This window comes from Dendrobates tinctorius, unplaced genomic scaffold (assembly GCF_039654945.1).
Source record: "Dendrobates tinctorius isolate UK_male_01 unplaced genomic scaffold, ASM3965494v1 ptg000070l, whole genome shotgun sequence".
In the NCBI taxonomy this organism is placed as follows: Eukaryota; Metazoa; Chordata; class Amphibia; order Anura; family Dendrobatidae; genus Dendrobates; species Dendrobates tinctorius.
The window spans coordinates 74,131,833-74,158,481 of NW_027361738.1; the positions used below are offsets into that span (position 1 = coordinate 74,131,833).

Here is a 26,649-nt window from a genome sequence, read left to right on the forward strand (position 1 = left end):
TGATGCTGTGTGGCAGCTCGTTATTTGAGGGACAAGATGACATTTTCAGCGGTACCATGGATATTTATATGCGTCTTTTTGATCGCGCGTTATTACACTTTTTGTTCGGCGGTATGATAATAAATCATTATTTTTTGCTTCGCTTTTTATTTTTTAAGGGGTTCGCTAAAGGGGTTAACTAATGGGACAGTTTTATAGGGCAGGTCGTTACGGATGCGGCAATACCAAATATGTGTACTTTTATTGTTTTTTTTTTATTTCCAAAAAATGAATTTATTAGGGAAATTTTTTTTTTATTTTTTTTTTATTTAGCGATTTTTTTTAAAATTACTTTTACACTTTTTTTTTTATTTTTTTTTTAACTTTATTAGGTTGTCCCAGGGGGGACATCACTGTCCTGTGACAGATTGCTGATCTGTCACATCACAGATCACTGTGACAGATCAGCGATCTGTCACAGGCATTGAAGCAGACTTCCTCTTGCCTGCGCTTTGCAGGCACTGAGGAAGCCAGCTCCCTGCAGGCCCCCCGAAGGTCCCCGTCGCCATCTTGGATCTGGGGACCTGCAGGGAAGGAGCCCCCCGCAGCAGCGCTGCACATTGCGCTGCCGTGGGCGGCTCAGGGAAGCATAGCGTGAGCCCCCTCCCTCCCGAAGCGTCCCTTTAACCCCCGGTACACCGCGCTCGTGTTTGATCGCGGTGTGCAAGGGGCTAGCTTGTCGGGGGCGGTCCGTGACCGCCCCTGACACATTGTGCCGGGTGTCAGCTGTGATAATCAGCTGGCACCCGGCCGCGATCAGCGGCGCTCACCACATGGGCGCCGCTGATCGCTGTGACGTACTATCCCATCCCTGGGAATTAAGTCCCAGGGCACATGGATGGGATAGTACGTCACATGGCAGAAAGGGGCTAACTGAAAGGTGTGGTGTGTAAAATGGGGTCTTTTATGGAAGGGTTCTGCTGGTCTGGCACCTCAGGGGCTCTACGAATGTGACATGGCACCCTCAAACCAGTCCAGCTAAATCTGAACTTCAATATGGCGCTTCTTCCCTTCTGAACATTGAACTGTGCTTTAAAAGTAGTTTTCAACCACATATGGGGTATATGTGTCCACTTTCTCCTGTTACCCTTGTGAAAAAAATTGGGGGCTAAAAGACATTTTTTTGTGGGAAAAATATTGTTGTTTTTTTTTATTTTCACGCCTCAACATTATAAACTTCTATGAAGCACCTGGGGGTTCAAGGTGCTCACCACACAACTAGATAAGTTCCATGAGGGGGTCTAGTGTCCAAAATGGTGTCATTCTGTGGGGAGTGTCCACTGTTTAGGCACATCAGGCGCTCTCCAATCACAACATGGCGTCCGTTAATTATTTCTGCAAATTTTTTATTCATAAAGTCAAATGGCGCTCCTTCCCTTCCAAGCCCTGACGTGTGCCCAAACAGTAGTTTTCCCCCACATATGGGGTATCAGCGTACTCAGGAGAAATTGCACAACAAATTGCATGATGCAATTTCTTCTTTTACCCTTATGAAAATGCAAAATTTGGGGCTAAAAACATGTTAATGGGAAAAATGTAATTTTTTTTTATTTTCACGGATCAATGTTATAAACTTCTGTTATGCATTTGGGGGTTGAAGGTGCTCACAACACATCTAGATAAGTTCCCTCAGGGGTCTAGTTTCCAAAATGGTGTCACTTTTGGGGGGGTTCCTCTGTTTAGGCACATCAGGAGCTCTCCAAACATAACATGGTGTCCGTTAATTATTCCAGCAAATTTTGCACTCAAAAAGTCAAATGGTGCTCCTTCCCTTCCGAGCCCTGTCGTGTGACCACACAGTGGTTTTCCTCCACATATGGCGTATTGGTGTGCTCAGGGGAAATTGCACAACAAATTTTGGGGTCTATTTTCTCCTGGTACCCTTGTAAAAGTAAACAAAATTGGGTCTAAAAGGAAAATTTTGTTAAAAAAAAAAGTAAAAAAGTCACTTCAAAAGTTCTGTCAAAGCCAAATACCAGGAAGCATCAAAACAAAGCAGCTTTATTTAAAACATGACATACCCAAAAAGAGATAAAAGCCACTGCTTTTGTCAATACAATAAAAATGCAAAAAAAAAATGTAATAAAAAAAAATAAAAAAATAAAAATGCAAGTGACCTACTGTAATAGGTTCAGGAATGCTGCATAAAAGCTGCAACTTCAAAAGCACCAAATACATTCTGGGAATGTAGCAGTATTCATAAATCTGCTCTATTGTGCTATGTCTGAAGTGGCAAAGCATGGCACAGGGATTTTGTCTTTTTTTGTGATTTCTCGTGTCAGGCCCGACACTACTTATACAGATAATGGGGAAGAGTTAAGAGTTACTAAGCTAAATGTTGCACAATTCTGGCTCAATGTGCCATAAAAAAAAACACTACACCTGCATACCACATCTGTTTGTGTGTTTTGGACACCTATATATAATAAAAAAGTGTCAAAAACACACAAACATGGTACACAGGTGTGATTTTTTTTTTTAAATTATATATAGAGTTGCTTGAAAGGGTTATATAGCCTAGCAAAAAGGGTCCAAAGCCTGAAGAGCGACAATGTCACTCAAAAATGTTTTCCAAAATTTTGGTGCACATTACAGGCAATAAAGTACCACAATTTTTAAAATATCTTCACAAAATAAGTATATATATATATTTTACATATTATATATTTTTTTTCTATTTATTCGCCATTGTGGAAGGGATTTTTGCTTTCCAGATGTTTGAGGCAATTAATTGTGACTTTTAGGCCGGAGTCACACTGGCGAGGAATACGGGCGCGTGAGAGGCGCAAAAAACACGCATTACACACGGACAAATGATTTTCAATGGGGTCACTCGCACCAGGCGTATATTTTTCTCTTCCGTATCCTACGCTCCGTGCCAATCGCAGCATGCTGCGATTGTCAGCGTACTACGGCCGTAGTACGCCAATGCAAGTCAATGGGTGCGCAAAAAATACGGATTACACACGGAACACACGTGTGACCTGCGAGCAATACACAGGTCTTTTGGCTGGTGACAGGAAATGGGCCAATCCATCATCAGGAAGCCTAGACATGCAAATGAGCTCAAAAAGCGCTCCAGACATCCAGGAAGTACGCCTCCACGGAGTACAGCAGTGTCATGGCGTCCACATATATTAATGTAGAGATGCTCATTGTGCTGGTGCAGGAGCGTCCCGAAATATGGGACCCACGCGACGCAAACTATGCGAACCGCACAAGAAAGGAGGCGTCATGGAGGCGCATCTGACGCCAGATGTACCATGACTTTGGTGACAGACCACGTGATGAGCAGCATAAAATTCGTAAGTGCAACCATAAAAACATCATTAATCTTAGCGCACGCTTCAAAATGATTCTACAATCAGCCCCCCCCCCTTCCTGGGCATGTAATTGTATTAGCATCATGAGGCCGTTACATTAGGATGTGACACGTGGCTTCACACAGCCATAATTAGGGGTTAGGCCACAAGCTCCTCATCCTCCTAGCCAATAAAATTATTTTCAGTGTAGCTAATGAGACCCTGGGTATCGGCACAATTACATATGCCACCATGGGTAGAAAGCACACCCCAGAAGGCCCCATGCCTAGACTGCTGTTAGAAAATGTGACCTCTCAAATATGTGATTTTGACAATCTTTCCTGTCACATTGCAGTGGAAGATGTGATGAAACGCTGGCAAAGCATCAGGGACCAGTTCTGCCGGGAACGCCAGCAGCGGTCCAGGAGTGGGGATGCTGGGCATGTCAAGAGAAAATATATCTACTATGACCGGCTGAACTTCCTCGCCCCAATTCTGGATCTGAGACCGTAAGTACATAGCTCACACCACATTACACAAACACATTACAGGGACAAAAATATTGATGTATTTTTGCCTCTGTTCTATTTCATAATAGAACTCAATCCAACCTTACGGATCGAGGAACGGCCTCAGAGGCAGAGCCCATTATAGATCCTGTAGGGGATGAGGTGGCTGGCCCATCTTCTCCCCCTACAAGAAGGATGGCTGAAGATGAGGCATCACAAGAACACACAATGGCTGCCCTACACACCACACCACCAGGACGGTCTGCTGCTGCCACCTCACCCATCCTGGAAGAGCCGGGCAACTTGAGCAGCAGCCCAACTGCCCAGATCAGGTCCTCCCCACAGGCTGCTGTAGTATCACGGCGAACAAGAAGAAGGCGCCAGGTCACTCTTCAAGAGAGTAGGACCAATGTGGACACAGGGGTGCTAAATTATTTGTCCAGAGTAACAACAGATGATGGTGAGGAGGCCTATGCACGTAGCCTCACCCTTTATCTCCGTGCCCTTACCCGTGAGGTCAGGCTCCGTATTAGGGGATGTATTCAGATCCTGCTTGATGCAAGCACCCCCCCCAATACCCCATATGAGGTTTTTGAATTTCTGGAGAGGTGGCAGCTCTCACCACGAAATTTAATGCGCATGAGACCATCTACACAGATGCTTGCTCAAGCAGGGTCTGAACAGCCCCTAATACATGGGCCAACACCTCAACCCCTTCCTACCCCTACCCAACCGTCTATACCGCAGCACCAAATGTCTTCCTCAAGCCAACCCCACCAATATGGCCACTTGTACCCACCCAGTGTTGGAGGCTGGTCCCAACCTGGTTGGGGACGATCTGGCTATCTTGGTGGGTATGAGCCACGGGCCTACCAGAGCCAACAAGAAGCCCCTCACCATCATCAGTACTCTGGCCAGTATCCCCAACAGTCCCAGGAGGCTGGACAATTCCAGCATCATGGGCACCAGTATGGCCCCACACAGGGCGATGTTGGCCACAATGTCCAGCAGCACCCACAGGCTGTTGATCCACGTTCCCCTTCCCCAACATATGAGGATTTATGATTCTGATGGTTGGAGATGTCCAGTCAGATGTAACTGGTGCTCCTAATCTAAATGTAAAAACAGGTGTTCTCCTTCACCAACATTTATAACATAATGTAACATTCACATTTTTAAACAATGTTTTCCAAACATATGAAACAATCCATCATGACAGGCAACGCTACCTCACGCCTTTCAGACAGATATTACATGTGTGTAGAAAAGAGAATCTTTAAATGCGCTATGCTGTAAACTGAAAGGATGAAAATACACTACTCACTTTGAAACGCATAGGAAAGGCGTGCTCGCCTTAGTTAAGTAGTCACCTTTTTTGTTAGCAATCTCTAGGACAAAATTTCTAGGCGACAAGCATTCAGAATAACCCGCTCTCTCTATGTCTTAACAAGTGAGTTTTGTATTTTCATCCTTTCCGGTATAGCATGCTTAAATATTGTCTGGTGTACAGACAGGTAATATCTGTGTGAAAGCTGTGAGGTAGCCTTGCCTGTCATGGTGGAATCTTTCTATGTTTGGCTAACATTATGTGGAAATGTGAGTGTTATCTCGTTGCCTTTATTTTGGTGATGGAGCTCACCTTTTGTTGGCAAATCTAGGTTAATCTAGTGATGCAGCAATGTTTTTTTGGCCTAATGTTTGTGGCTGTTTTGTTCTGTTATGTTCACTTTACAACAAGTTAAAGAAAGCACAAAGGGTCATTTTGGCCATTGCCAAATTTGTGTTATGGCAAAATTATGTTTGCCTTTAAGCGAAAAAAAAAAAAAAGGACAAAACTAAATATTTGTCTACTCTACTTAACGTCTCTGTGTGATTTTTCACAATCCCTCACAACATACTAACAGACACCAACCAATGCACTGAAACACTCATAGAATCATAAGGGGTTGAGTAATATATATTTTGACACACTTAAAGCAACAAATTATAACATAGACACAGCATGCTCTTGCCAAGAAGTTGCCCCCTCAGGTGAGATAAAGTAATTCGTGAATATATCACGCACTTTGAGGCCAGAGAGCGGTCTACGTTGAGGGATGATAGGTGGTCTCACCCTGCGCACATTGTCCGGCCTATGCACAACAACATCAGAGGAGGAACAATCATGTATCCTGGTGAAGTTATGCAGAACAACACAGGCTTTCACAACTTCATTCACATTTTGCTCACTCAACTGAATGGCAGACTGGAGTACCCGCCATTTGGCAGAAAGAATCCCAAAGGAACACTCCACCAGTCGCCGAGCACGTGATAGGCGCAAGTTAAAAATTCTGCGCCTGTGGTCAAGGTTGCGCCGGGGATATGGCCTCATGACATTGCGCGATAACTGAAAGGCCTCATCTGCCACAAGGACATAAGGGACTGATTGTTCGGGGGAGCCTGGTAGCTGGCGTGGTGGTGGTAGATCCAACTGGTTGGTGCGTAGCCGGCGAGCCATTATGGAAGTATTGAAGACTCTAGAGTCTCCCGTCCTTCCATAGGCCCCAATGTCAACAATTATAAACTTGTATTGAGGGTCTACCAGAGCCAACAATACAACAGAAAAGTATTGTTTATAATTGAAGAATTGGGAGCCTGAGTTCGGCGGCTTACGCACCCTGATATGTTTGCCATCCAGGGCCCCAATACAATTTGGAAACTGGCAGTCCTCCTCAAAGTCCCTTGATATCCTTAACCAGTCTTCCATCCTGGGCTCGGGTAGGACCACTTGATGGAGTCTTGTCCAGATTTCTGTACATGTAGACCTCACTATGCCTGAAATGGTTGACTTTCCAATGAGAAACTCATGGTGGAGGGCGGCATAAGACAGGCCAGTGGACAGGAAGCTGTAGAACAACAGAAATAGTACAGGTTAGAATGGCTAAAGTAAAAAAAAATCATTTACATGCCGACCAAACTTGTTAGGAAATGATAGAGAAGAACATACACATATTTGGTGGCACAATGACTAAGTGATATGCAGGACATATTAGATGTAACATTCTGCTGTGTCAGGTGCTTCATATTTGGAGTAAGATGAGGGTATTAAACTTTGTCCAAGAAGGGCAAAAAACATAATTTAGCACACACATTATGAACATAGAGAATGTGGTTGTGTAGTACATACCGTATTGTGAGTAGAAGTCGCTCCTCTGCAGATATGGCTATGCGCATCCTTGTGTCCTGGAAGGTTATCCCAGGGCGCACTGTCTCCAAGAGGCGATCAAATGTGGCAATGCTCATGCGACAGTACTGGTAAGATTTATCCGGATGCTCCCGCAGAGAAGAATAGAGGCGGTGAAAATGCCCTCTTGTGAGTCGTTGCCTCAAAAGTGGATGGACCCACATGCGTCTCCTCCTCCGCGGATCCACTATCACAGGATATGGTTGCCCAAAGCGCCGTGACAAAAGCCAGGTAAAGAGAACCTGCTCAGTTGTATTGAATCGCAGACCCTCTGCCATGCTGCACAAAGAACACCAACACACCTCATGAAAGCAAGGTGAGAAATGTACAGAATGTAGGCAGCCACCTGTTTCTGAGTGTCTAAATAGGGTGCAGGCTAATGATTTAAATTGTTAGCAGGACTCAAAACCGTTAAATGTCCATTTTGCAAGGCTGCGAGAAAATCTCGCCATACGGATTGCATACGGATGCCACACGGATTACATACGGATGCACACATGCGCAAAATCCGCGACCACACCTTGCTTACGGATGACCTACGGACCACTATTTAGTGGTCATTCATCCGCATTACGCATGTAAACTACGGACCGTATTTTGCGCAGGTTAGTGTGACTCCAGCCTTACAAAATCATAAAAATGTTTGAGCAAATCTACTCAGGTCCCCGATTGGGTGTGATTTTATCTACGCCTTAACATTTTACAGGCACATTTTCCTTTTTTTGGCTCTAAAAAGACACAACAATAGGTTAACAGGCAAAAATAAAGAGCATTTTTTTATTTCGTGAAAAAAATAATGAACGGCATGTGCCATTCTGAAGACAGAAAAAAAAGAAAAGTGACATAAAAAAAAAAAAAGTTATGGCTAAATCTGATCCTAGGATGCACCACATAAATCATCCATGGGACCTTTTAATAAATTTGGCACATTTTTAGACTGTCTAGTTTACGTTTCACTCTCTAAACAATACAGTTGTAGTAATTCTGCCCCAGTACATCCGGTGTACGGTGAGAACTCCTTTAATTCTACTTTTTGTAAAGCAATGTATGGTAACTACACGGTAACTAATATTAGATGATCCCAGTGACAACCACTGAACAAGGATATTATCGATTAACCCCAATATATATTTTATGTATTTTAGGGGCCTCAGAAGTTGACACGTCTTCACCAGCTCTGGCGCAGTCTCAGGAGGTGGCCATAGATCGTTCTGCATGGGGCGCCGGGGTATTTTCGTTGGGTCTCCGGTTGGCATGGCTTCGGCAACAATGACATATTTCACTTACTCATCCCACTGTTCATTGTGCTTTTGGTAGAGCAATGTCTCCAGGGCCACAGCTTTAACATCCAGAGCTCCTGGGGAAGGCCTCTGATTGGTGAGGTGTGTGGTTAACTCCTGCCTCGATCTTAAGTCATTATTCTTTAGTACAGTCCTGTGAAGATACAGACAGGGAACTCCTTCATTTTCTATCACAATAGAGGCCAAACAATGAATGGAGGCACGATGGAGGCTCACAAGGGGATGAAGATGAAGAATGGCTGGGATATTACGGCTGGCTGTCATCCCAATGGCCTAACATTCCTATATGTGCACTGCTCAAAAAAAAGGACAGATCCTCAGTATTGGCAATATAGGCATATTCCTTAAATTTGCAGCCTGGATGTACACTGCTCAAAAAAATAAAGAGAACATTTAAACAGCAGAATATAACTCCAAGTAAATCAAACTTCTGTGAAATCAAATTGTCCACTTAGGAAGCAACACTGATTGACAATCAATTTCACGCTTAGAATCTGACTCCATGAGGATGGTCTGAGTGCCCGACGTCCACAAAAGGGGTGTGTGCTCACAGCCCAACACCGTGCGGCTCTCCAAAGAAATGCCACCCCACACCATTACTGACCGACTGCCAAACCGGTCATGCTGAAGGATGTTGCAGGCAGCAGATCGCTCTCCACGGCATCTCAAGACTCGGTCACGTCTGTCACATGTGCTCAATTTGAACCTGCTTTCATCTATGAAAAGCACAAGGCGCCAGTGGCGAATTTGGCAATCCTGGTGTCCTATGCCAAGCATCCTGCACGGTGTTGGGCTGTGAGCACAACCCCCATATGTGCACGTCGCTCACTCAGACCATCCTCATAGAGTCGGTTTCTAACCGTTTGTGCAGACATGCACATTTGTGGCCTGCTGGAGGTCATTTTGCAGGGCTCTGGCGGTGCTCCTCCTGTTCCTCCTTGCACAAAGGCTGAGGTAGCAGTCCTGCTGCTGGGTTGTTGCCTTCCTACAGCCCCCTTCACGTCTCCTGGTAGCTTCTCCATCCTCTGGACACTACGCTGACAGACACAGGAAACCTTGACACTGCTCGCATTGATGTGCCATCCTGGATGTGCTGCACTACCTGAGCCACTTGTGTGGGTTGTAGAGTCTGTCTCATGCTACCACGAGTGTGAAAGCACAACCAACATTCAAAAGTGACCAAAACATTAGCCAGAAAGCATTGGTACTGAGATGTGGTCTGTGGTCCCCACCTGCAAAACCACTCCATTATTGAGGCTGTCTTGATAATTGCCAATAATTTCCATCTGTTGTCTATTCCATTTGCACAACAGCATGTGAAATTGATTGTCAATCAGTGTTGCTTCCTAAGTGGACAGTTCGATTTCACAGAAGTTTGATTTACTTGGAATTATATTCTGTTGTTTAAGTGTATCCTTTATTTTTTTGAGCAGTGTATATATAAAGAAGAACCTCCTAAACCCCCAAATACGATCCCCCATCACCCAGATTTCTCAAACATTAGATGACATATATATCAGCACACCCAATGAGATTTCCACACATGACAACGCAGATGTATTCAGTATTTGCTATTCAGCTCATAAACCTTATCATCGGTCTAGTAATGGCTGATATTGATCTCCGTCACCTTTGGGAATTCATCTCAAATGCTACATCTACTTTTTAAAGGAAAAATAAATAAAATGTAAGCAACTTTCCAAATAACCTTTAATATAATTTTTTTTGCAAACCTATGTTGCCATGGTTACAGACTACAAACAAACCCAGTGTAGTCAGATTATTCAGTTTATTCTCCCTTTTTTTTCTGTCCTTATTTCTTGCTATTGTACACTCAGGAAGTGACATTTAGGGCTCATACCCATTTGCGAGAATAAAAAACGGCCTGATTTCCAGACCGAAGAAACGGACGAGTGCTATGCGAGTGCCATACGAGTGTAATGCGATTTCCGTGCGATTTTTCCACGGAACATCCGTATGACATGCGTATGCAATCCGTATGCAATGTGATTTTAACATAAGTTTTTACATACAGCAGTTCTCTCTATGTAAAAACGCATGTTAAAATAGCATTGTAAAAAAAAACTGTACACATCGTTTAAAAACCAAATAATCATATAATTTTTTCATACACAGGTAGATAGCAGAATAGCCGATAATTCAATTGTCGGCTTCTCTAAAATCATTACAGAACCAGACAGGATGAGACATGGTTTACATACAGTAAACCATTGCATATCGGTTAGATTTATTTATGTCCCTCACTAATTATGTTAGTAGTGTGTGATTGTGTAAAATTTTGGAGCTGTAGGTGTTAAATTAAAGGACTAAATTCATGGAAAAAACTTGCATGGGCTCACATGCAATTTTCTCCGCCAGAGAGGGCAAGCCAGTGACTGAGGACAGAAATTAATAGCCTAGAGAGGGACCTTTGTTTTTGCCCCCCCCCAGCCACTCCAGAAAAGGTGCATCTGTAAGATGCGCCAATTCTGGCATTTACCCTCTCTCTTCCTATTGCCCTGTAGCGGGTGGCATATCTACTATAAAATTGTCTAATTCGGTCTGTCTCTCTGTTTGTAACGGAAATCCCGTGTCGCTAATTGGTCACGCCCGGAGGTCAGCGGCAACGCAGCCGGGAGATGACCGGCGCCAGCCAGTCTTCTCCTGGCTGCGGAAGTATCCCAACCAGCGCTAGCGACCTTGCTCAGTGTGACACGCAGCAGCGACCAGGCCCCCGCTGTGAGATCGCCGATCATGGTGGATCGTCCTGGACCATCTTTTGAACGTCGGTCTCCCACTGGCCAGCATGCATCGGTGTGTTTGACAGGGACAACGACAAACGACCTCAATACTAATTTCACCAGCGACCACGTAGCGACGCACCAGCGATCCCTACTAGGTCGGATCGTTGTCGGGATCGCTGGAGCGTCACCAAGTGTGACGGTAACCTCACAGGTACAGATATATTGAACAAACCCGCGTCAATAAGACACCTATCCATTATTTATCCACCAGTCTGAAAGGGTTAAAAAAAAAAACGCGCACACATTAAGAATAAAGACTTTTAATAAAATAAACAGACATTTTTTCCATCATTATTTAACTCCCAAACCAAACGAAGCCATCATTCTCCTGTAAAAAAAATCCAAAATAAACAAGCAACAATATCCATACCTCTCCGCCGTACAGTCAAGTCCCACGCTGCAATCCATTTTAAGGGATTAAATAGTTTACAACCGGGAGCGGTGCTAATGCGACCGACTCGGCTGTAAACCATGGAGGAATGAAGGAAAAGCTGCCTGCGCAGCCTCCCCGCCTGACCAGAGATGAACTGATTAGCGTGGGAAAGTTTCTGAACATTTTCCCACACTGGCAGTTCACCGCGGGTCAGGCGGGGAGTCTGTGCAGCCTCAGTGACGTATACGAGTGATATACGGTAAATGTCTTTTGAGTTAAAAATCTCTATCGCAATTGGATTTTATTAAAATTTGTACAGTTTGTCTTCTATAGCCCCTATGTTACACTATCAAATACTAGGAGCAGAATGAGTTAACTGAAAATTCATCAGTGAGCTCTTTCTCTTGCGGTCTGCCAAAAGAGTTTGTAATGATTATAATTTTTTTAGCTCCTCTTAGCTAATTTATTACCACAGGCCAAATAAAAGTTGAACCTGCAGTGGAATATAGAGCCTGTAAAAGCCAAAAGGGGTACATTTGTAATGAAAACCTGTTGCCAAAATGAAGTTTTAGACCCCACAATATGCATTTCCATAAAAAAAAAAAGTTGTCCCCAAAAATGAACAAACCCTTTATGTCCCTGAAAACCAGTATAACTCCCTTTCTTAGTCAACTTGGGAACCTGCCAACCGGTGAGAAATGGTTGGCGATACTCCCGAGCAGAGAGAGCTTCCTAATACAGGGCACTGTGGCCTCAAATACCCTGATAGGAAGTATAGAAATGAGTTGTCTAAATTATAGGATTCCTACCAGGCCGCTCTGATGATAAATCCATATTACAGCCCATTATCTGCTAGATCTGGTTGTTACCATGGTATTGTTCATTTGATCGCCGCAAGTGTTTATCGCCGTTTAAGTCTCTTGGAAATTACTTTTTATTTTTTTTCAGAAAAAAGAAAATATCTGCAACATGAGACACCAGATAAGATCTGGTATAATGATTACAGTCAGTTTTAATACATGTCATTTCATCATCATCCTATTGACATGGGTGAGATTTATAAACCTTAACCCTATACGGATTCACAATCTTTTGGGGACAATTTTTTTTTCTCTTACATGCATGTATTTGCTGCTAAAAAAAAAAAAATATATTTTTTTTTACACCATTTTACTATAATTTTTTTTGCACCATTTAGCTCCTGTGTTGCACTGTCTATTGCTGACTGAATTAACTAAGAAACAGTCAGTGAGCTCATTCAACTTGAGTTTGTAACTCTCCTCTGTCTCTTTCTGAGTGAATTATAACCACAGACAACATCAAAGTTGAATGTGCTGTGAAAACAGAGGCTGTAAAAAAAAATCCCAACTCACATAGTGCAAATTTTTTTTAGTAAAACTCAAGGGTAATAATATGCAGTCGAACGTCTTAAGCTTTCCTTAAGGCCCCTTTACATTTAGCGATGCACCAGCGATCCCGACCAAGATACGACCCGGTCAGGAGCGCTGGTGCATCGCTAAATGGTCGCTAGTGAGCTGCCAAGCAGGCAGATTTCACTAGCGACGCAGCGATACAGCAGTCGTTACCTTTCAGATGCGGCGACCATGACGTCCTCCCGTCCGCGTCCACGCGTCGCTCGTCAGTGCCAGCAGGAAGTGCCCGACGAGAAATGGAGCTGCGCGATCTCGCACAATGAGTGACAGACAGCGGGGGAGCCGGTCGGAGGCAAGTATCACACATAGCGATATCGCTGCTGCGTCACAAAATCGGTGATGCTTTAGCGATATTGCTAGCGATATCACTATGTGTAAAACCCCCTTTAGTAGTGACTGCAGAAAGTCAAAATGTTATGAATTAAAGTGGACCTGTCATTTGCCATAATATACTTTTTATCTGGTCTCAATGCCACTGTTTTCCGAAATGCAACAGTTTTGTTTTTTTGCTATCCCTAATTGTAATCCTGTCTGTGATGATAAGACTGCTGAAAAGTTTTCTGGATAGAACTGAAAGAATGTGTCTTATATAATGCCTAATGAACAGTTCGAAAATTGCTAGATTTCAGTCTAGATTTATCCATTTTTATTTTAATATAGTGCTATGAAAAATAAATAATTATATTCACAACAGCAAAACCCCACCTAACTTCCTTCTCATCCAGCACTGGGGGTGGTCTTTGTTGTCCTTTCTCATTCTCAGGTCCTCTACCAGAGGTCTGGGAGTTTGAGGGTTCTGCGCAGGATCTTGGTTGTTCCCAGCATTGCGCTTTTCTGGACAGGGAGCTCAGATGTTGCTCCTGGGATCTGTTGTAGCCATTTTCCCATCTTCGGGGTCACTGCTCCAAGTGCTCCTATCACCACTGGAATCACTGTTGCCTTCACCTTCCACATCTTCTCCAGTTCTCCTTTGAGGTCCTGGTATTTCTCCAGCTTCTCATATTCCTTCTTCCTGATGTTGCTGTCACTTGGCACTGCCACATCTATTAGCATTGCTGTCTTCTGCTCCTTGTCTACTATCACAATGTCTGGTTGGATAGCCAACACTTGCTTATCTGTCTGGATCTTGAAGTCCCACAGGATTTTAGCCTTTCATTCTCCACCAATTTTTCTGGGGTCTCCCAACTGGACTTCGGGGGGGGGGGGCTTAGCCATTATGCTGTGCAGATGTTCCTGTATACAATTCTCGCTACTTGGTTGTGGCGTTCGGTATACGCTGTTCCTGATTGCATTTTTCATCCTGCCACCATGTGTTGGACGTTTTCTGAGGTTTCTTTGCATAGTCTGCACCTTGGGTCTTGTCTTGTGTGGTAGATTCCAGCTTCTATGGACCTGGTACTTGGTGCTTGCTCTTGTGCCGCTATAATTAGTGCCTCTGTGCTGTCTCGGAGTTCAGCTTTCTCCAGCCATTGGTAGGATTTCTCCATGTCAGCCACCTCCATTATCTGTCGGTGGTACATCCCATGCAGCGACTTGTCTTGCCATGGCGCTTCATGTTCCTGTTCTTCCTTCCAGATCTGTTGTTGTTGCTGCCTTAGGCTTTCTCTCACCATCTCATATTTTGGTGCCATTTTTCTGATGTATTCCTGGATACTCCTTTTTTCATCTGTGATGGTGGCTTGGATGCTTATTAAGCCTCGACCACCCTCCTTTCTGTTGGTATACAATCTTTGGGTGTAATCCACTGGGTAAATCTAACATGGAGAAGGACTTGGGGATCCTAGTTAATGATAAACTTACCTGGAGCAGCCAGTGCCAGGCAGCGGCTGCCAAGTCAAGCAGGATCATGGGGTGCATTAAAAGTGGTCTGGATACATATGACGAGAGCATTATACTGCCTCAGTACAAACCCCTGCTTAGACCGCACATGGAGTACTGTGTACAGTTTTGGGCACCGGTGCTCAGGAAGGATATAATAGAACTAGAGCGAGAACAAAGGAGGGCAACAAAATTGATTAAGAGGATGAGGGAATTACCCAATCATCATGGTTACCGTATCCCTGTGGGATGCCGAGGTACTTGTAGCTTGTAGCATGGCTGTACAACTGCTACGTGCCCTGCTAGTAATTCCACTCCATCGGTCTTAACTACCTTGCCTCTCTTTATTACCAACTGGCCGCACTTCTCCAGTCCAAAGGACATCCCGATGTCTTCACTGTAGATCCTTGTCAGGTGGATCAGTGAATTGATGTCTCGTGTATATCTGTCTACAGTCATATGTAAAAGTTTGGGCACCCCTATTAATGTTAACCTTTTTTCTTTATAACAATTTTGGTTTTTGCAACAGCTATTTCAGTTTCATATATCTAATAACTGATGGACTCAGTTATATTTCTGGATTCAAATAAGGTTTATTGTACTAAAAGAAAATGTGCAATCTGCATTTTAACAAAATTTGACCGGTGCAAAAGTATGGGCACCCTTATCATTTTCTTGATTTGAACACTCCTAACTACTTTTTACTGACTTCCTGAAGCACTAAATTGGTTTTGTAACCTCACTGAGCTTTGAACTTCATAGCCAGGTGTATCAAATCATGAGAAAAGGTATTTAAGGTGGCCACTTGCAAGTAGTTCTCCTATTTGATTCTCCTATGAAGAGTGGCATCATGGGCTCCTCAAAACAACTCTCAAATGATCTGAAAACAAAGATTATTCAGCATAGCTTTTCAGGGGAAGGATACAAAAAGTTGTCTCAGAGATTTAACCTGTTAGTCTCCACTGTGTGGAACATAGTAAGGAAATGGAAGAACACAGGTACAGTTCTTGTTAAGCCCAGAAGTGGCAGGCCAAGAAAAATATCAGAAAGGCAGAGAAGAAGAATGGTGAGAACAGTCAAGGACAATCCACAGACCACCTCCAGAGACCTGCAGCATCATCTTGCTGCAGATGGTATCACTGTGCATCGGTCAACAATACAGCGCACTTTGCACAAGGAGAAGCTGTATGGGAGAGTGATGCGAAAGAAGCCGTTTCTGCAAGCACGCCACAAACAGAGTCGCCTGAGGTATGCAAAAGCACATTTGGACAAGCCAGTTACATTTTGGATGAAGGTCCTATGGACTGATGAAACAAAGATTGAGTTGTTTGGTCATACAAAAAGGCGTTATGCATGGAGGCTAAAAAACACAGCATTCCAAGAAAAACACTTGCTACCCACAGTAAAATTTGGTGGAGGTTCCATCATGCTTTGGGGCTGTGTGGCCAATGCCGGCACCGGGAATCTTGTTAAAGTTGAGGGTCGCATGAATTCAACTCAGTATCAGCAGATTCTTGACAATAATGTGCAAGAATCAGTGATGAAGTTGAAGTTACGCAGGGGATGGATATTTCAGCAAGACAATGATCCAAAACACAGCTCCAAATCTACTCAGGCATTCATGCAGAGGAACAATTACAATGTTCTGGAATGGCCATCCCAGTCCCCAGACCTAAATATCATTGAACATCTGTGGGATGATTTGACGCGGGCTGTCCATGCTCGGCGACCGTCAAACTTAACTGAACTGGAATTGTTTTGTAAACCGGAATGGTCACAAATACCTTCATCCAGGAACTCATTAATAGCTACAGGAAGCAACAAGAGGCTGTTATTTTTGCAAATGGAGGATCTACGAAATATTAATGTCACTTTTATGTTGAGGTGCCCATACTTTTGCAATGGTCAAATTTTGTTAAAATGCAGATTGCACATTTTCTGTTAGTACAATAAACCTCATTTGAATCCAGAAATATAACTGAGTCCATCAGTTATTAGATATATGAAACTGAAATAGCTTTTGCAAAAACCAAAATTGTTATAAAGAAAAAAGGTTAACATTAATAGGGGTGCCTAAACTTTTACATATGACTGTATATGGATATATCCATCTATCTTTTTTTTTTCTCTTCCCATATCAAGATATCTTTATAAAAAAAATGTAAACCAATCGTAATATTGCAATTTTCACAATGACCACTGATGCTTCTTTAAACTCATACTTCCTGCCCTTTCAAGAAGAGTTTACATCAGGCTCCTTATCAGAGGGAGGGTTACCATAGCAGGTAACACCTCTATACACAACTGATAACACAGGGTCCACCGATGACAAGAGGTGATGTCACAGCTCACCCTGCTCCACCTTCCTTCACAATGACCTCTGCACACACTGATTGGATGATTCAGTACAAAAAATTGGATTGGAATTCATCAAAAGTAACTAATGTGCGGCACGTTTATTATTTCCTGAAACAATAGGAAATTAGCATCTAAAAAAAGCACCAGTGGTCAATGTAAAAATAGCAAGATTTAGATTTTGTATTTTCAATACAAATTGTACTATGTAATTAAAAGAAAAAACTAAAAAAAAAAAATTGCCAAAATAAAAAAAACAACCCCGATTTAATCAATCAATAGATAATTTTCAGAGTATAGCTTGCCTTCAATACTGGTGCAGTGGGGCACACCTGACCACTGCGCCACTTTTTATGGAACCGACGTAATAGTTCTCTCCGGCAGTACCGTAAAAGTGAACATATCGGTGGACATGCCTGCGCATTACTACTCCTTTCAAATAGCGGAATTTTAAGGGAATGGGTCAGCAGGTTTTTGTTATGTAATCTGAGAGCAACATAACATAGGGCAAGAAATCCTGATTTCAGCGAAATGTAACTTACTGAACTGCTTGGTGCAGTTTTGATAGAATCACTGTTTTATGTCATGTAGATTGTATAACTCCTCCCAGATCCCTGATTGGCAGCTTGCTTACAGTGTACACAGGAAGTTGCCAATCAGTGGTGGGGGCGGGGTTACACAGATCAGCTGGACTGCCTGGCACTTGAGATCTAGTCAGGCAGTGATAATCTCCTACTGATAAAACACTGACTGTATTGAAACTACGACAGCCCAGCAAGTGACATATCCCTGGAATCAGGCTCTCTTGCCCTATATTATGCTACTGTCAGATTCCCTGTAAGACCTCCATGCTCGAGATCATTGTGGACAAAGTGTACCACACACATACAGTCATATGTTAACGTTTGGGCACCCCTATTAATGTTAACCTTTTTTCTTTATAACAATTTTGGTTTTTGCAGCAGCTATTTCAGTTTCATATATCTAATAACTGATGGACTCAGTTATATTTCTGGATTCAAATCAGGTTTATTGTACTAACAGAAAATGTGCAATATGCATTTTAACAAAATTTGACCGGTGCAAAAGTATGGGCACCTCAACACAAAAGTGACATTAATATTTTGTAGATCCTCCTTTTGCAAAAATAACAGCCTCTAGTCGCTTCCTGTAGCTATTAATGAGTTCCTGGATCCTGGATGAAGGTATTTGTGACCATTCCTGTTTACAAAACAATTCCAGTTCAGTTAAGTTTGATGGCCGCCGAGCATGGACTGCCCGCTTCAAATCATCCCACAGATGTTCAATGATATTCAGGTCTGGGGACTGGGATGGCCATTCCAGAACATTGTAATTGTTCCTCTGCATGAATGCCTGAGTAGATTTGGAGCGGTGTTTTGGATCATTGTCTTGCTGAAATATCCATCCCCTGCGTAACTTCAACTTCGTCACTGATTCTTGCACATTATTGTCAAGAATCTGCTGATACTGAGTTGAATCCATGCGACCCTCAACTTTAACAAGATTCCTGGTGCCGGCATTGGCCACACAGCCCCAAAGCATGATGGAACCTCCACCAAATTTTACTGTGGGTAGCAAGTGTTTATCTTGGAATGCTGTGTTTTTTAGCCTCCATTCATAACGCCTTTTTGTATGACCAAACAACTCAATCTTTGTTTCATCAGTCCACAGGACCTTCTTCCAAAATGTAACTGGCTTGTCCAAATGTGCTTTTGCATACCTCAGGCGACTCTGTTTGTGGCGTGCTTGCAGAAACGGCTTCTTTCGCATCACGTTCCCATACAGCTTCTCCTTGTGCAAAGTGCGCTGTATTGTTGACCGATGCACAGTGACACCATCTGCAGCAAGATGATGCTGCCGGTCTTTGGAGGTGGTCTGTGGATTGTCCTTGACTGTTCTCACCATTCTTCTTCTCTGCCTTTCTGTTATTTTTCTTGGCCTGCCACTTCTGGGCTTAACAAGAACTGTACCTGTGTTCTTCCATTTCCTTACTATGTTCCTCACAGTGGAAACTGACAGGTTAAATCTCTGAGACTACTTTTTGTATCCTTCCCCTGAAAAGCTATGTTGAATAATCTTTGTTTTCAGATCATTTGAGAGTTATTTTGAGGAGCCCATGATGCCACTCTTCATAGGAGAATCAAATAGGAGAACTACTTGCAAGTGGCCACCTTAAATACCTTTTCTCATGATTTGATACACCTGGCTATGAAGTTCAAAGCTCAATGAGGTTACAAAACCAATTTAGTGCTTCAGTCAGTAAAATGTAGTTAGGAGTGTTCAAATCAAGAAAATAAGGGTGCCCATACTTTTGCACCGGTCAAATTTTGTTTAAATGCAGATTGCACATTTTCTGTTAGTACAATAAACCTCATTTGAATCCAGAAATATAACTGAGTCCATCAGTTATTAGATATATGAAACTGAAATAGCGGTTGCAAAAACCAAAATTGTTATAAAGAAAAAAGGTTAACATTAATAGGGGTGCCCAAACTTTAACATATGACTGTAAATAACACCTGAAATGTAACTGGGATACACAGTAGGACGGATTTATTTTACAAAACTCCAAAATAGTTGAGGAAAATGTAATTTTATCTTTACAAATATCTATACTACAGATCACTAATAGGACAACAATAAGTGTCCAGTCTTTAATGCTCTGCGATGTTTATAATGTATTAGCAAAACTGAGAAAAATAAAAAACAAAAAAGCCTTAGACACAATAGTCATTAGGATGCTACCAGAATATCAATGTATTATGTGGAATTAATATGGTCACATACTGGTTGATGTCCTCCATGTTGAAGCCCTCAGAGCATCTCTGTGGGGTGGCAGAGCCTGCCCAGGGTGAACGGGCTGTGGAACCATGCAATTAATCTACAATGGATGCAATGTCACGTTTGGCGATATCTGCTGCCGCAGGCCTCCGTGCTTTGCTTAGTCATCACTGCAATTATTTCATAAATCACAGTCATGTAATTTCCAACACTTCACAATATTTTTTATTGACATTTTCATTTACGGTACTTTTTGTGATGTTTCTGCTCACACGCTTGGAAGATTCAGCAATGGCCGCGAGGTGGTGGTGGTGGTGGGGGGGACATCATCTTTACAGGATAACTTAATGAGGGGTAAAATCCAGAAAAAGGACTGATGCTCGAAACAGAAGAAAGAAAAGACTATTTTGGGGATGTTACACTGTGGACTGTAATATGCCCTGGGAAACTAGACTCCATGAGTCACACCGATAAAAGCAGTTTATGGTGGATAAAGTTCTTAAAGGGAACCTGTCACCCCCCCCTCCAGGCATTTTTAAGTAAAAGAGCTACCTTGTGCAGCAATAATGCTGCATTCTGTCAAGGTGGCTCTTTTATTTGGCGTCCCTTCCACCGCCGAAATAATCGTTTTTAAAATTGGTCAGACATACCTGAAGTTTGTCAGGGGGGCAGGTCTTTCCCCCTTTGACAGAGACGCCTCACATATGTCAGTCATTTTTTATACCAAAAATGGTATAAAAGCTGAAAAACCAAATGAGATTTAAGAGTTCATATTTTCCCAATTTCTACTGTGAAGATCTGTGGTTGTGGTTTGTATTAATCATCTAGGCAGGTTAGCAATGCAATTTGATTTGATTTTTTCCGTCCACAGTCATACAGAAGCTCCAGGTAGATGGCCACAATGACATGCTCCCAGTCCACAAGATCCCAATCCAGAACCGGTAGTTCCACTGCCCACGTGCCAGGTGATACCCACAGTCTCCCAACTTTTGATTTACCCACAGCTTTTGTATCTCCCGCCGGTATAGTCTGCAGTCACAGTCTATGCTCCTCCAGACGACGGATACCACAACCGTAACACATGTATCCAGCTTCAGCCAGCAACAACCCCCCCATTCCATCGACAGTGTCCTAAATACCTCAAACTGTCCACTCCCGCAATTGAGCCCAGCACTCAGGAAACACTCCCCTTCCAAAAAAAATATGTAACTGTGCATTGATTTAGGTATTTTCCTGATCACGGGTTCATCACCTGGGACTAAATGTGAGACCCCTTGTGATGATAGCTCTATTGAGTCTACTACCCCTGTAGCGGACCGTGGGTACCTGCATGCCTGGTCCGGAACTGAAGGGGCTGCATCCTCTGTTTCTGGGGGGAAGCCTGAGGGAGGCGGACCTTCCCCTGCTGCAGGAGGGAAGGAGAGGAGAGATGGAGTTTCCTGCTGACAGAAGGGGGCAGGGATAGCCCAGAGAGCACGCTGACACAGGGGGATAAGAAGGAAGAGCAGAGGAGAGCACACTCTGCTTCCGCCTCAAGAGTGTGTTGGCCCTGTGACAGGTCGTGCTGCTGCTGCGCACTTGCCAGCAGAGCGGAGTGTGCGGAGCTGTGCCAGCAGAGTGGAGCTAGGCCAGGTGCTGTACACTAGTAGGCAGTGAGTACCGCATCCGCTCTGCCCAAGAGTGACTGTATACTCAAAAGAGACCTCCTGCTGAGGACTGAGACAGACCGGCAGTACATGGCGAGCGCCCTCTGCGTAAACGTGGACCCGCCAGCCTCGGTGACCGGAGGAGACCCCCTTGACAAGCCTGAGACAGTTGCTAGTGCTTGCAGGCTGGAGTGCGCAGTGACAGATCCGAGCCCCTGAGAGTAGTAGCTGGACTGACCAAGGAGCGTGGCACTGTCCCTGCGGTAACACGTTCTGAGTGTGGACTTGTGACTAAGCGTGGTGAGAGCAGGACCCCAGCTCTCCACCAGCATCCTGTTATTTTCCCCAGAGGCTGTTTCCTTATCGTGGACAGAGACTTGAGAGACTGCATGTGCCGCTGTTGTCGGTGCCACCGTTGGATTCCTGCCTGTCAGAGACTGCGACGAAACGACCCGTGCCACAGTTGCCGGTGCCACCGTTGGAACCCTGTACTCCCTCACAACAGAAAACTACAGTCCGATAAGTTTAACCTCTATTACTGAACTCTCGTTCGTCCCTCACCTACCCTGACAACTTTCCAGTTCTGCCCCATTCCTCGCGTCACCCTACAATCCCTCACTCCCTGCGTGGAGCACATCTCCCTGTAAATAAACCTGTTTAACCCTTGCTCTGCCTCCACGTGCGTGACTGCATCCCGCATTCCTGCAGGTTATTACATCAGCAAAAACATAACAGGACTAGTGACTAGAAGAACAATGGCTTGAGACCCCTGAGACACTAACGAGAGTAATGGAATGATTGCTTTACCCAATTACTAATCTTGTCACTAGCCTTATGCATTCATAAGATCCAGCCTGTACGTCTTCCTCTGCTTACTATCACTGAATGGAAACATCGCTTCTTGAGGCTGAACACTTTCTGGGAGAGATTTTGCCCTTAGACTGATGAGCACCAAATCTAAAATGAAACACAACAAGAAGATGGACGTAACCGATGCTCCGTTCTGAAAAAAAAAATGTCTGTATCCCTTAGAGCCGAGGATTATAATGTCTTTAGTCCAAGGCCAGCTCATCACATCTACACTGACAAAAAAAAAAAGGCATAAAAAAATCTGACCTAAAAGTTTTTGTGTAACTCTACTGGTATTTGCACACAGCGTTTACTAGACCTCGGTGTACCAGCATCGTTTTTGAAGAAGTGTTTTTTTCTGAGATCCTCTTGGAAACTGTGTCATCCCCCCAAAAAAATCAGACATTTTCTTTAGGTCTAAAAAGAATATTGCCGCTTGTAAATCAGTCCTACACATAGTGAGCAAGGTCTCATTCAGATGTCAGCAAAAACTACGTTTTTCAAAGCTAGCACTGGTACCTATGACAGTCTATGGGGCTGTTCACATGCCTGATTTTTGGCAGAACAGTTGTTCAGCACAAAAATCGTGGCGACATATGTGATCTTGAAGCGAGTGTCAGATCAAAATCGTCAGTGCAAATCTATGTGGCTGTGAAAAAAAAAAAGCAACAAAAACCATCCGAGTGCAGTCCAGTTTTCACGGTCTGGAAAGATGGAAAAAGATGGAGGATAAACAGATAAAAATGGGACCAAAGCCTGATGAAACTTCCATGAAAGTCACTGATGAAACTCAGTCTGTTTTTGTTGTACATGAAAAAAAAAAAACCTGACAGGTGACTGATGCCCAAAGTCTAAGCCCAAATTCAGACGTTAGAGAGTTTTCATGTTAACAAAATGATTTGGACAGGTGTTTTGAATCAGCGTTTCATAAATGTTTTGGATCAGATTTTGAGCAGAATTTGGTCAAAGCTTTATCAGTTTTTCTTGCGCGCCCAAAAAATTAAAAAAAAAAAGGAAAATCATGAAATTTTCTCAAGCTTCTTTTAAAGAGTCAGTAAGTGGCATTCGGGTGGCATTCTAAGTTGTCTGATGTTTTACAGACCCATAGACTTGCAATGATGATTTTGATCTACGAAGCAGATCGCCATTGGACACATCTCCGCATTTTGGTGCGGATCACTCAATCCGCCAAAAATCACCACCAACTGTGAACAGTCCAACAGAGAACCACGGATAGAACTTGTGAAAAAATACAATGACGTCTGAGCCCTAACAGCTGGGTCATCGTAATAAACTTCAGATGACTGCGGAGTCAGACTACACACAGGGTTTGTTTGTAGTCTGTCACCCTGGAGACGTATAGGTCTGTATTGTTGCTGCATACACAACAGGCAGAGTATTTTTTTTTTTTAACCAAGGCAGATTACAAAGTTGCTTTAGCTTCTATTATAGATGCGGATTATAACCTAATAATGAATCCTGTTTTTCCAAGAAAATCACAACAAACCTTTAAAAATGGAGCGTAGACCCAATAGATTTACGAAGCTAAAAGCGTCAAAATTCCGGTGCAATCAGTACAAAATTACCGGCTTATAATCCTTGCCCCATGGTTATTTTGTATTTTATATACTTTTGCATCTCACGCAACAAGAAAAACGATTTAGAGGGAAAAGGGTGTGAGCATTAAAATAGAACTCCATGCAGCAAAATTTTGGAACAAAATTTGGTTCAATGTAAGTCAACCAATAGAAAGTGTCAAAATAGCCTTAAAATTTATCATCCATCATGGACTTCCGTAATAATTTAGGTGCATTGTAGGACAGTCTAGTCTCAGATTAGGCTTTTTAGACACGGTTAGTACACTTGTCCCATTGCTTGGATGGAATTTTTGGCAATACTCGTTTTTGTTGCAATGGATGCCGAAACCAAAACACCAAGATGACGGGAGGTGAAATCATAGCAATTACCGTAAATGTTCATATAAGCTTAAGGGTTCCTTATTATATGTCCATAAAATACAATGAAGTCAGCAGTGGCCCCAGCCTATACTATTGAGCTGAAAGAGCATATATAAGCCCATGAGATGCCTGGGACTTCAGCCATTAGGGGTAACTATAGGACAAGGTGAATTATAGCACTGCATGAGCTGTAGGAGCCATTGGATGACCGCATTCACCTTTGGCACACGAAATTGTGGCTGTTACCTCACCTCAATCTGCTTTCAGCAATTCTTTACGTGGGCGAAGCTTTTGTCATACATTCTGTGTAGGAGTTCTCTAAGCATTGTATAATTTTAATTGCGTTTCTTGCAGGGAAATTCAATAAAAATTAGAAAAGATTGGAAAATTCCTTTCTGTATTTCTCGGTGCACTGACAGTCGATGCTTTATTTTCCACTTTTTTTCTTCTTTTTAAAAGGGGAATTGAGTCCTACAGTGAGTCTATGCTTTCAGTCTTTTACTTAGGTGTAGCAGGGTACAACTGGCCCACCAAAGAATCCTTTGTGGAGGCCAAAGTTATTCTTAAACGATAAATCTAACGTTTAGCAGCTGACAGATCACTTGGTCCTACAGGAAAATCTTATGTGATGATTTACGAGAAGGGGGTCTCGAATCCCATTTTTCTAAGAAAGCCACTGTCTGATTAGGAGCGCCGCTGATCTATTCATTGTCTTTAGGACTGAAAAATATAGATGAGAACAGCATTGATTAACTCAGTTGGTCCCATAGACTTTGAACATAGCAGTAGTGTAAATTCTGGCGCAATGATTCAATAACAAGGGGAATGTGAGATGCATGATTATCAAGGCCATATTTATTATTAGTGGCTTTTTTTTAATCTGTCAATGTTACCTGCTGGTAGACAACTTTGGGGGCAGTTGAAGGGTTAAGGTTGACGTAAGACAGCTTTGGAGCCAGGAGGATTGAAATGTGAAAACTTTGGTGCCCTTTTGGGTTGAGGTTAGAGCTTGACCATTGTGGACCTAGGAGAAGGATCGGAGCGAGTCAATTTTGGGGCCAGTAGAAGGGTTGAAGTTGGAGATCTACAACTGTGGGTCTAGTAGAAGGATTGCAGTGAGACAACTTTGAGGCCAGTAGAAGGACTGGAGTGAGACAACTTTGGGTCAAGTAGGAGGATTGCAGCGAGACAACTTTAGGTCTAGTAGAAGGATTACAGTGAGACAACTTTGGGTCAAGTAGAAGGATTGCAGTGAGACAACTTTGGGTCAAGTAGAAGGATTGCAGTGAGACAACTTTGGGTCAAGTAGAAGGATTGCAGTGAGACAACTTTGGGTCAAGTAGAAGGATTGCAGTGAGACAACTTTGGGTCAAGTAGAAGGATTGGAGTGAAACAACTTTGGGTCAAGTAGAAGGATCAGAGCAAGACAACTTTGGGTCAAGTAGAAGGATTGCAGTGAGACAACTTTGGGTCTAGCAGAAGGATCAGAGCAAGACAACTTTGGGTCTAGTAGAAGGATCGGAGTGAGACAACTTTGGGTTTAGTAGGAGGATTGGAGTGAGACAACTTTGGGTCTAGTAGAAGGACTGGAGAGCGACAACTTTGGGTCTAGTAGAAGGATCAGGGCAACACAACTTTGGGACTAGCAGAAGGGTTGGCATCTGAGATTACTGGATGTGATCTATGGCAGATTGTCTTAATTTTTCTAGGTTTTTATACCCAGACATTAGTTTTTACAGTCATATAGTCCTAAAAGTGGATGAGGATCACACAGAACTGCAGGTTGAGCAAAAATGCTACTGTAGATACTATGTACTAATTGATAGATCAACATGCGTTCCTGTGTGTGGCAAATGACATTTCAAATTCTACATTATAATATATATACGGCCCTCAGCATAATAAATACACGGCGGTTTAGTCATCAAGAAACCAATGATGAAATCACAAGGGAACATAAGGAAACAGATGGCACTCTTCAGATGGAGGAAAGGATGTGATTTGTTTGCAAACCTGATATTCAGTATTACATAAGATGCACAAACAGGAAAAAAACACTCTTGGCAATGTAAGAGACAAGATCCAAGAACATTTGCTTATACATGGGGGGGGATAGAGGCACATACGGGAGTAGCAGAGCGGAGTTTCTGAATGCAGGAGGGCTAATAAGTCCTACATTTAGCAGAATGTTCAGAGATATTAGGATTTCATGTTTGTGGATAAACAGGTCAATGAAA

The 26,649-nt window shown here is 43.1% G+C and overlaps 1 protein-coding gene across 2 annotated transcripts in view; it reads right to left on the bottom strand.

Annotated features, from left to right (window-relative positions):
• RUNDC3B (RUN domain containing 3B) overlaps positions 1-26,649 on the bottom strand; it is a 174,720-nt gene that overhangs the window by 23,604 nt on the left and 124,467 nt on the right. Inside the window, exon 9 of one of the 2 annotated variants that reach the window (XM_073581919.1) lies at positions 8,361-8,507. The exons of the other annotated variant lie outside the window; for it this stretch is intronic. Within the exon in view, the coding sequence (XP_073438020.1) occupies positions 8,361-8,507 (147 nt within the window). The remainder of the gene's footprint in view (positions 1-8,360; positions 8,508-26,649) is intronic. 2 annotated transcript variants of the gene reach the window in all.